Consider the following 12252-nt stretch of genomic DNA (forward strand, 5'->3'; position numbering starts at 1 on the left):
AGGCTTTTAGTCTGGTCAAAACATATATATATATATATATATATATATATATATATATATATATATATATATATATATATATATATATATACATTAACGCAAATAAATTTTTATCGCACATATTTTATTAATGCACGATTAATGCAGCACGAATATCTGTTTGACCATTTTTATTACAAATATAAATAAATAAATATATGAGGCAAAATTAAAACCTTCAACGCAACACACATTTATTCACAACGTTCTTTCTTAACAGAAATATTAAAAAATTATCTTTACAATTTTAAATCACTAAACATTTGTTTTATTGATTTGCCAAGTCTCAAATTAAGCACCAAAATCCTCATGATGCACACATCCAGCAATGAAAACCATCTGTGTGGAAAAATAGCAAAAGTTGGGTTTGGTGTCCTGTTGATTTAAGTAATTTAAAACACCATAATTACTTTAAAACATTTACAAGAATATTTTGCCTTAATGCTCCATGTTGAGTATAGTTTCACTAATAATAAACATACATTTGCATAAAGCATCCATATTTGTCCATGCCCATGTTGATTAGAGTATTAAAAACTTGAAAAGTATTAAATGAAGGTACCTTCAGAACAGGTAAAAATCTAAGATGCGATTAAATATCAATTGACAGCCCTAATATATATATTATATATATATATATATATATATATATATATATATATATATATATATTATATATATATATATATATTCTTCACAAAAATTACTAAAACATTTAGAGGAGAACTTATCTTGGACATTGATACTGGTCAACACTTTCATATTGTTTCTTATATAATAAGGTACATAATAAGGACGTAGAAGAACTATATTTTAATCACAATCCCTAAAGTATAAGGTGGTACTAAATGCAGAAGGTAGCATTCAGACAAGTCTTTCAGTAACCTCTTTTAAAAAAAGCCGCAAATTACATGGGATCTATTGATAGGCTTTTGTGATTTATTAAAGCATTGTAGGTACTTGATAATACTGATAATAGAATACCATTTGATTCACCCTGCAATGTGGAGAGAGCAAAAGAGATAGAGAGAGAGAGAGAGAGAGAGAGAGAGAGAGAGAGAGAGAGAGAGAGAGAGAGAGAGAGAGAGAGATCAAAAATATTTTTGACTGTCTTGAGGTTTATAAAATTAAGTGTTACAGCTGATTACATGGATCAACACCAACTCGATTTTCAAAATAAAAGAAAAAGGACACATTACTATAGATAGTATAATCTATTTATATACCACATTAATTCTTAAAAAAAAAAGTCTTGTACAATCATTGTATTATTGCACTTTGTTAAACAGAAGAAAGCCCGAAATGTATAGGTCTGCTTCTTTTTTGGCAGAAGTCAATGGTAGTTTTCAAACTGGTTCTTGGAATTCAGTTTCAGCTGTGTGGAAAATAAATTATTAAGTTTGAAGGGTCAAACCTCAGACTCTAGACTAGAGATCCTTCCCCATGTCAGAGGTACACCTGGGGAACTGACCCTGTAAAGGACCCTGCTGCCTGGAACAGGGAGCAGATGGCCATCCTGCAGGTTTACAGGAGCCCTATACCCCCTATACCTACTTTCACTGGGATGACCCATGCAGGGAAAGATGTTGCACAGTTCAGCTGGTCCATATGGCAGTGGGCTCTGGTAGGTTGGAAGGTCAGGGTAGGAGTATTGTCTATGTACAAGACTGGAAGCCCTCCTCATGCCTATAGCATCATGATGTACTGCTTCCCTGTAAGAGGGTAGGTAGGTCGACTGGGAGTGCCTTAACTTCTGATTCTTTCGTGGCTGGTGGCGGTATGAGTGAAGGTAAATGTGTTCCACAGGCAAAGGGTGGTATTTATTTCTTCGTTGTCCATATACCTCTGTGAAAGGAAACAGATCGGGGATGTCCACTCGACAAGAGACTGGGTCAGATGGCCTTTCATTAGGAAACCGCACCCTGCCTGGGCCCCAGGTGGCTTTAAGGAAGGAGGGTCTGCGATGGATTTTTCTCTTTCCTATTAAAGGTATGCCATCTAGCCCAGGATCTGCATATGTATTAATGCAGGAATTACAGGTAATATCTCCTGGTCGATAAGGGCTTTCTAAAGAAGAAGGGTACACATCATGCGCAAAATGGTTTGCTTGGACTTCTGAAAGACTTACATTGTGACCTATGTCATTATGTAATCCTCTAAGATCCACAGACTCTTCCAGACAACTTTGGGATCTTTTTTTCCATCTGGGCCCCACAAAGTTGTGGCAAGGTTCCTGATGCTCAGCGAAGATGTCTGGTGTCTGTAGATCCTTATGTGAGGTGAAACGAGAGGTCCTTTTGACTGGCTTTTGCGAATGTAGATCATATGTTGCTAAATGAGGAGTGCTCATGCTGGACATGGGAAGAAGCCCTTTATACAAGCCACCAGATCGTGAAGGGACAGTGTAGTGAGCTGGAGTGGGGTGTGATATCAGTCTTTGGGTAGATGCATGTGGTGAACTGGCAGTTTCAGGATAATGCTGTGCGAACTGGGGTGCTATAGAGCGTTGCACAAGGGAAGAATGGTTTTCTGTGATGTTAGTAATGTAAGAGAGGTGAGCTGGGAGTGTATCAGTGGTGGTCACCTGTGGAATGCGTGCTGGTAAACTCCCACCTTTTCGACTCCAGTTCTCAATAGTTTTTGTTGCCTTGTCCAAAGAATTCTCCACCTTTGCTGATGAGACAATGTCTTTGGCTGTCTGGAGCATTTTAAGCATGTTAGCCTGGGCATAGTTTGCTGTGATGTCAAGATTCTGCAAGTTTGCTGATTTTTCTATGTCCTCAACACCATTAAAGCAGCTGTAAATCCCCTGAAAAAGAGACATCATTGTATTATGAATTTATTACACATATTTAATATGCACTCATAAATTTAAACCATCATGACTAATTTCATAATTAATTATTAATAAACAAACAAATTAATAAATATAGTAAAAATCATAAAATATATCAAAAAAATATATGCTATGATACTATTTCATGCAAAATGATATTATATAAATATAAGGTTTTCCCTGTCACATGATGTGGGGCTTGAGATGTTTGCAAAGGCAGTTTTTTATTGTTTGTTTCTGTCTTTGTCTGTTTGATTTGTTGATTTTATTTTTTTTGGTTGATCAACTAGTAACAAAAAAATAATTAAAGTTTTCATTAACACTTTGATATCTTTTGATAACCTTATCCAGCTCTGAGAACGTTCGATATTTTCTCTTGTGTGTGTTGTGATAGCTTTTTTCTGATCTCATCCCTTCTACCTTGACTGCTCACAGAAAACTGCTTTGGAGTTTAAACCTATTTGAACCCTTCGTGGCTAAATAAAACTTAACCGAGAAAACATGTTGACAGGTTTGAATCATTAGACAGTAATAGGAAAAATGCAAACAGTTAGAGCATGTCAATAGGGATACAAACATTGAGCTGGCTAATAAAGATATTGACTCAAATGTTTAAATGAGACTTTGTGGTATAGAATTTTATGTCAAAAATAATGTGAAAAATAAGACACATTTATATTTTGTACAAACATTTTACAAACATTTCACCCAGAAAATAAAGGGATAGAATGCTTTGCACTCTATAAAATATATTTATGTTGTCTTTACAAAGTATCATCTAATATTATTTTTTTAAATATTAAAATATAATATTTAAAGTATAATGCCATAAGCAAGAACAAGCTGCTTCCTTTATATGTGATTCAACTGAAGGCTTCTAACAATCTACAAACACACATTAAAATAAACTACAAGACTAAACACACTGTCTGAACACACTGTGATATTTTAGAATGCTAAAACATAAACTAAATGCTTTAGTATTCCTCAACACCTCCAAGTTTGACTTTGCAGCCTTAGTATGAGAAAAGCTAATTGGTTTTATGAAACAGCATGCTGTTGTTTGGCATACACCTACCCTGCTTATGGCCAAGAGGAAGTCTAGACGTTCAGATTTGTGCACACAGTGTCTGATTTTCCAATAAAGCAGATGTTCCCAGGCAAAGACAAGCAGACTCAGACCCATAGCCACTAGAAGCATGTAGAAGACACCTGCCATGTTGTCTATGTCCAGCTTGGAACTCATCACCTCATTCTTCTCATTCTGGCATATTCCTGACAGCCAGACAGTTTCCAGTCTCTGTGTGTCCCCTTCAAGAACATTTAAAGAAAGCTACTAAGTACTGGCAATGAGAACATTGTTCAACAGACAACATGTCAAATATCATGCAACACATATACGTATTTTTTATTTGTAAAATAAATATATTTCATACTCAACTTCTAAAAGGTTTTTATATTTATCTATATGCTATATTTAAAATATATTGAGAGTGTATTTTAAAAATAACAGTAAGTTTAGTTTACTTACATACATACAGTAAGTAAAAATAGTTTGCATAATGTTAAAAGGGATTCAAACGGTCACTGTAATAAACCTTATGAACTCACGGGTCTCTAATGGTATTATAGAGACCCTGAGAGAGGACAGTAATGGCTTCACATTGAGATTGAGGATATTAATTGTGGAACAGATCTGATCCCCTGATGATGATTTACCATCTCCCAGGAACTGGAGGAGAGCCAGGTCTATGGGGCGTTTCCAGCGGGAGTCCTTCTGCAAAGCAATGCCATAGCCTGTTGTAGCAAACACCTTCCCACTGCCAATGGTCACCAGCTTGCAGCCCTCATCCTTGCCAGCCATGTAATTAAGCACTGCAGCATCATATATGAAGGCATCCAGCTTCCTGAAGCAAAGACCATGTGACATTTATCTTACTGATAAGCTCACGATAAAGTAATAATTACATTGGGTTACGTATAATTACATATACTTACATCAAACAAATAATTACTGTCTGTTTATTTGACTTAATAGTGGCCTGTTGAAGGTGTATTCAAGACCAGCTGCTTTGGATTATTCAAAATCACAATAAAGTTCAGAGAAAAACGCACCCTGTTTTGAGACTGTTGAGTGCCTCTTCCACTCCTTTCTGGTTGTATTTGGTCATGTGACTGTGCATGTCTGGATAATTGCTGCGAATGTTTCTCTCAGTGCTGCCATTTGGTACTGTGCCAAAGCGAAATGGGGGGTAATGCTCTTGGGGCTTCTGAAACTGCAGGATAACACAGACTGTGAACTTTGGTTAGATGTCTGATTGTTAGCTGAAAGCAGTGTTAAATTTTCCCATTTTTTATTTTTTCTAATACTTTACTTAGTATTTTCTTTCATAGCTCATCAACAAATTGTTTTGGCAAATATGTGTCAGATATTCCACACTACATTTTAAAGGTGCATGCGTAAGAAGACATTGCATTTGAATGTTTTGGACAATCTGGTAATTTCCTTCCAAAGCCTCTCTAATCCTTCTAAAATAGAATAGGATCAGTCTGCAACATATATGGTTTAAGAACAGATTTTTTAATTCCTCCCTGTTTTATGCTGAAGCATAGTGCATGTGAATTCTGCATACATTACGTAAACTATGTATCACTGCTGTCAGATTTATTAAATATGCATCCTGGGGTTTATTCAGTTTTGTAGATCTGGAGCTCTTGAGAGTTATTATGTAAGCATAAAAAAGATCTTAATGGTGGTAATTTATTTTACTGTAATTAACAACTGGAATTTAATAACTTTTCTAAGCAGAGCACATCTGTTTCTATACATATGTATATATTGCTATGTGTAATTCAGAACATTAAACTGTGATCCTAATTTTTTAGAAAGTGTCTGCTTGTCTTACCTTTTTATCGCTGAGCCCAGACACAGTATCTATATACTGCTCTTGTATCATGAAGGCAGCTAAATTTGCAGTATAACTGGCTAGAAAGATGACAGCAAAAAAGGCCCAAACTAGAACCATAATCTTGCTGGTTGTTCCTTTAGGGTTTTCTATAGGGACAGAGTTATTAAAGACAATTCCCCACAAGAGCCAGACTGACTTCCCAATAGTGAATGTGGGTCCCCCAGGCCCTGTGTGAAGAGATGAAGAAAAAGGAGAAAAAAGAAAATCACTCATGTATTACTTCATGTCATGACTCGTATTCTGTCTAGAACTTATATATATATATATATTTATATATATAAATGGCAATGTGAAAAGAGTGAAAACAGTTTTTAACTTAGTTTATTCTTTCTCAAACTGTTACCACCAAGACTGATACATACAATTGTATAGGATGTCATTAGATGCCGTATAATAAAATTTTCCTTTAATTTGAAGTAGGAGACACAAACTTGTTTCAGCATGACAATGCTTCTCTGCACCATGCAAGCCCCTTGAAAACATGATTTACATGTTTTGAAGTGGAAGATCTTGATTGGCCTGCTATAGAGCTGTGACCTCAACCCTACTGAACACGTATGAGATTAAATGGAATGCCGACTGCACCACAGGCTTCCTCATCCTACAACAGTACTTGACTTTACTAACACCCTTGTGGCTGAATTAGCACAAATCTCCACAACCTCACTGTAAAATCATGTGGAATATCTACAGCAAATGTCCCCAAATTTGTGCTATGGAATATGGAATGGAATGTCCAAAAACAAATACAAATCTTACAGTCAGCACAACCATTTATCTATATATTGTATATATGTGTTGCTCCTCTGCTTTCCTTCATCATCAAAACAGAGGAGAGCTGCTAAGTGTAAAAATAAGTAAAATGAAATGTTCTTTAGAATGGTGCTGACTGAACAAATCAGTGATTATTTATTTATTAGGAAATATTAACAAGTACAATCATCAGCCGAGGGAAAAACAATGATTGTACAACGATGAGGCTCATGTTCTCATGCTGCAAGTAATGAGGTGATGAAACAGAGCCTGGATGATGCTGATAATCAAATTGATAACTCAAGTGACAAGTCATTTCTCATTGTAAATGTACTGCATAATTCTTTACAATTTGACACTAATGTTGTTTTCCACAAGTAGATTGGGCAATAATGTATATGTAGAGGTAGGCTGGGTGTCTTACAGTGGAATTGGAACGAAATTTTTAAATTAATTTTCTCATTATTGAGGTTAACCAAAGTTCACAATGATATAACACATATTTCAGTTAACTTTGTAGTTATATTGAAACTAGAAAGAAATAGCAATATTTTGGCTTTTTTTTCCCCAGACCACAAAACGTATATCCTTTGTCTTTCTTTTATAGTCTGAATAGATTTAATACAATAATGTTACTGATGATGTTAATAAAAACACACACACACTAAATAAAAGCAAATATATTGTGTCTGATTAGAATAAAGAAAGAATTCTTAAAATGTTGTTGGCTGATAAGTGATACATGTATTCTGAAGAGGTTCTGCTTTTTTGATAAGAAAACCCTCCCAGGAATCTTTAAAGTTACTTTAGAGAGTAAAAGAAAAGAACCTTTTAATGATAATGAGAGCATATATCTATTAATTATGCTAGTTTTGTTCTGTCCCTTGTTTTCAACAGAACTTTAAAACTCAAATCATGAAATTATAATAAAAAAACATCACTAACCTTTGGCATTGACTAGACTACGGTTGTATCCAACAGGACTGAAGTACTCAAAGATGAATACTGTTACAGCCACAACAGTCAGGCACATAACAAACATCATAACCCATACTGCTGGACTGTAAGGCTCTGTAAGGAGAGAAACATATTAACCTACATTTCACAACCTCCAAGAGAAAACAGAATGGCATTATTAACCACTGCAATCAGACATGATGAGATATACTACATTATTTCAGGTCTCTGCTGTCCTATTAGAGGATGAATAAGGACTTGATAAATGATTAGCCTTAGAAAACAAGAACAAAACAAAACAAATGGCTGTGCTTTGTTTTTAAAAGACAAATGGGACATGAAATCTGTAAAAAAACTTTTTGCTTCATTTGGGACTTGTCCCAATTTTAGATGAGAACTTTGCTCCAACTGTAGCTGAACAAAACTTCAATTAGCAGAAAATATTTAGTGCTGTCTGTAACTGTTTCAAAAAGTCGGTGTGACTGCCAAAGGGGAGAATGACTGTGAACAAAACTTTCTCACCTAGAAAGGCGGATGGGGAGACAGTGCCATTGCTCCTGGCTACCATGACACTAATCCCCGTCTCCACAAATGGCACAGAAAAGTCAATGATCTCCGAACGCTCTTCATTAATAGTGAGTGAGCCAATAGCCATATCCGCTCGCTTGTAAAAGACCTAAAAAATCATTAGTGAGAAATAGATAAATAATGAGTCCAGCTAATTAATGGAAGGCATAACTACTAACATTGTTTAAATGGTTTATGGTTCATCTAGTTTAGGGGTGTTTTTATGCATGGCTTTATGATTACTACATTACAGCTAAAACAGCACCTAATTATACCCACACAGGATTAATTAGATAAGACACAGCCACTATCTCACATCACAGTGAGAACTAAGTGTGTAACAGCACATATCAGTATGACATATACACTTTATAACATTGCCTAAGGAGAAACCTCAAAGTAAGATGGAAAGACCCTGTCAAACAGTTATGCAGTATTAATAAAGTTCAGTTCATCAATTGCTTTTTCATGGCACAAACATTTAAATACTATGAGTGCTAATTTTAAATGTGGGACATGTGGGGAGGTGCAGGTGATAGAAATGCTGAAAACACCAGCAGCTGTGGAAGACACTTAACTACCGGATCAAGTGACACTACATGCGACAGGAGTTGACAGGATGAATGTTGTTGAGATTGTATTTAAAATTCGGTTCACTCTGTGAACACATTTAATGACACAGGCTGCATCTCACATAATAATTAGACAGACACACACAAGATACGTGTTGAGGAAAGGATGCTCCATTAGAAGTTATTGCCAGTTTTAAATTTAGAACAATGTGTTTAATGCTAATACAATTTAATTATCAGTGTATGTGCGTGTGTGTGTTTTGTGTGTGTGTGTGTGTGTGTGTGTGTGTGTGTGTGTGTGTGTGTGTGTGTGTGAATGCTAGCATCTTTGATACCTCGCCGATCATCCCATTCCAGATGCCTCGGACAAGCTTCCCATGTTTACCATTGGTGACCAAGTAGAGATCATAGGAGAACTTGATTGTGCGTGAGAGCTTCTTGAGAATGTCGATGCAGAAGCCCTTGCAGCATAGTTTTGTGTAAGGCTCTGAATGACCAATAACACTATAAATAGAGGTAAAAAAACATTATTTACATTATTTTAAAAATATTAGAAAACTGAACACAACCCACCAGATACACAACAGTTACTTGTGTCAAACTTTCAGTAAAACTTTAATTAAGAGTACTTTTATGTTAGAAAGTCAATACTATTTAGGGCTTTGCAGAGCTTATAGTTAGTATGCCAATTTAATAAATAATTTTCATGATTTTTAGAGTTGCATAGTATTTGGTAAATTCTCTATTTGTTTTAATGGCAGTATGCATTTGAGCTGGCAAGAAATCCCCAAGTTTGTGTAAAACCTTGAAATAGTGCAGAATGTTTTTCTTAAATATTCGTTGTATTAAACATTAACTACTCTGGTTTAAAATAAAAAAAAATCTATTTTTTTTCAATGTGTTCTCAGAATTTTGGACCTCTTATAGACAGATGGACAGAAAGAAAGAAAAAGAAATATGGACAACAGACAGACAGATAAAAGTAAAGGTTTCATAAAACAATGCACACACACTAATCTGTTTAGACATCAGTCAGATGGAGCTCTGAACAGAGAAGCACTAAGAGCAATGATAGTGCATCACCTCTACTCTTCACCAGACCTCCCACCTGCTGCTATAGCGGAAGAGACAAGGACAGGTGGACGCCAAGCAAAACAAAGGAAAACAAATGAAGTGTTGATGTGAAGATGAAAGTCTCCGTGTGCAAGCAACCCAGGCAGAACATAAACAAGCTTGTCCCCTGCTACCCACTCTCCCCTAGCTGAATGTTGCACTAGAGATTTTGGGTTAAGTGGGCTGTGAATTGTAGCCAGATTCTTTAATCAATGTGAGCTCACACACATACTATAGACATCCGAAGCACTTATGTTGAAGGAGTGAGGTCACTGTAAGCAGTATAAGGAGAAAATTGAGGTCTGAGTTCATTGGTTTCTTTAGTGGGCATGTGCACACATACTTCTTACTTTCTCTGTTTCCAAATAAATTGCTTGGAGATATATCTCTTCTGCCATTATGAGCTTGTTTAACACAGCTAAAGGATCAGCAACAATGTGCTAAAACAGCTAGCACACTTGAGAACAAAAATATTCAGTGCATACAGGCAAAACATTGTTTACTGAATGCGGTTTCAACATTTATACCACAATCAATTGTGGCACATTACAATATCTGAATCTCATTTAATAGTTTAAGAGACTGTTGACTGTGTTTCCGCAGGTAGAAAACAGATGAAATGATATATAATTATGGAATTCACTTTGATATATGGCTAAAGGTGCCAAGACTTTCCAACCAGTAATGTAATTTAATATGGAGATTTGTGACAGCCCAGGGCACTGATTTCATCATTACTGTTATTTATCACCACGCCCCTCTTGGGCATCCCATCTTCCCTGAGGGGTGATTATTCCCTTCACTGATTTATTAACATGTTCTCTCCTCAGCATGCTGTCATAATGAAACTATCCTCTATTCCCTCAGGATACAAGGTGCTCCGCACTCACTATGTGTTTCACTTTACTGCCTCTGCACAATTCATTGATCCACCTTTTATTTGCCATGTGAGCTGGGCAACACCAACACTACTATTTTGATTTCATTCATGCCAGCTTGTTGGGTCCGTATCAGCTTAAAACGCACACCATCATTAAAGCAAAAAATTTATAGAACAAAATACTAAGAAACTATAATTATGTAAATATTTGAAAGATTCCACATTTCCTTCAAGTACAATCGATAATAAAAATTGTTGTATTTGATTAGAAAGAATGCAAAATAGACACATCATTCAGGCTCAGACTTTGGACCCCACTGTCAGCTTAGTTTGAACCTAATGAATATGTGGCATTTAGCTTCAGATATTTTGTTTCATCTGAGATAATACATAACAAGTAAACCATGAGGCAATATAGTTTATATTGTGGTATAAATTCAAATACTTCAGAGAGCCACATCTATAACTATTGAATATTTATTGGTAACCCTGCATTCATAATTAGATTAGATTAGATTAAATTCAACTTTAATATAGATGACAATAGACAATATAGATGTATTTTATAACATGTTAGAAAGCATCCACTGCAGCTGATGATGCACCTGATACATGCATAAAACATTTCAATTATAAAATCATTCAATCATAGTTGGATATACAGTATAAAAACTTAAATTGTCAATTTTTTAACTGCAGTGTATGTTATTTCTATCTCTTCACCTAAAACATCCTGCTTTTTAAATCACCTTGTTTTATACAGCTGCTTTTTGTTTTCAAAGTCACACTGAAAGGCAAACAATACATAATATCACACAACATCAAAAGTGAATGTGACAAATAAAATTTGTGTATGTGACAAATAAAATTAGATTAGATTTGATTTGATTTTGAAAGAAAAAAAGTCCACTGGCTTACACTTCAGTCCTGTTAGCCTGGCGACGACAGGGCACAGTGTTCCTAACACATGTCCCTGTGCTTGGATCAACACTCTCCACGATGACAAAGGGTCTCTCTTCCAGCGTGGCAACTGTCAAGTGACGGTTATCAGACACAGGCTCCAGGAAGCTGCCATAGCGAGGCCAAACTGGGTAGCGCATGTGCAGTATTCCCGCTTCATAACTCCCTACCTGTGAAAACACAAAATGAAAAATAAGTGACTTCACTTTAAAGCTTTGGGATGCCACTGTAAGGGAGAGAAAAGAGATGACTAAAAGGGCACTGAAGTTCTGCAGGTGAGTGGCAGCAGTAATAAGGAAAAGACATCCCATAATTCAATTGAGCGTTTACTCCCCACAGGTAGTGCAGATCAGTTTCATGCTGAATAAATCATTTGCTCTTCAGTATGATACATTCAGGTAGTGCAATTCTGTCAGTCATCCTAATGACAAATAACTAGCAATAAAACATAAAAATTATATTGTGCTCTTTTAATCCAAGATACAGGTTCTTCCCTAAACTGGAAGAAGCATTCCTTTAAAGAAATAACTGTCACTGGAGTCTACAGGATAAAATCCACACAAAGCACACTTCTTTGGCTTTCTGTGTAACAAAACTATTAGGTGA

The 12252-nt window shown here is 35.8% G+C and overlaps 1 protein-coding gene across 2 annotated transcripts in view; it reads right to left on the reverse strand.

Annotated features, from left to right (window-relative positions):
- Nucleotides 1–737: 737 nt before the first annotated feature.
- grin2cb (glutamate receptor, ionotropic, N-methyl D-aspartate 2Cb) overlaps nt 738–12252 on the reverse strand; it is a 30408-nt gene continuing 18893 nt past the window's right edge. For both annotated transcript variants that reach the window (XM_046854910.1, XM_046854911.1), the window contains exons 6-14: nt 11605–11816; nt 9029–9197; nt 8077–8230; nt 7543–7668; nt 5782–6011; nt 4991–5151; nt 4595–4782; nt 3954–4186; nt 738–2848 (exon numbers count right to left, since the gene is read on the reverse strand). In XM_046854910.1, coding sequence (XP_046710866.1) covers nt 1448–2848; nt 3954–4186; nt 4595–4782; nt 4991–5151; nt 5782–6011; nt 7543–7668; nt 8077–8230; nt 9029–9197; nt 11605–11816 — 2874 coding nt within the window. In that variant the 3' untranslated portion in view covers nt 738–1447. The remainder of the gene's footprint in view (nt 2849–3953; nt 4187–4594; nt 4783–4990; nt 5152–5781; nt 6012–7542; nt 7669–8076; nt 8231–9028; nt 9198–11604; nt 11817–12252) is intronic.

Source organism: Silurus meridionalis, chromosome 7 (assembly GCF_014805685.1).
Source record: "Silurus meridionalis isolate SWU-2019-XX chromosome 7, ASM1480568v1, whole genome shotgun sequence".
Lineage (NCBI taxonomy): Eukaryota > Metazoa > Chordata > Actinopteri > Siluriformes > Siluridae > Silurus > Silurus meridionalis.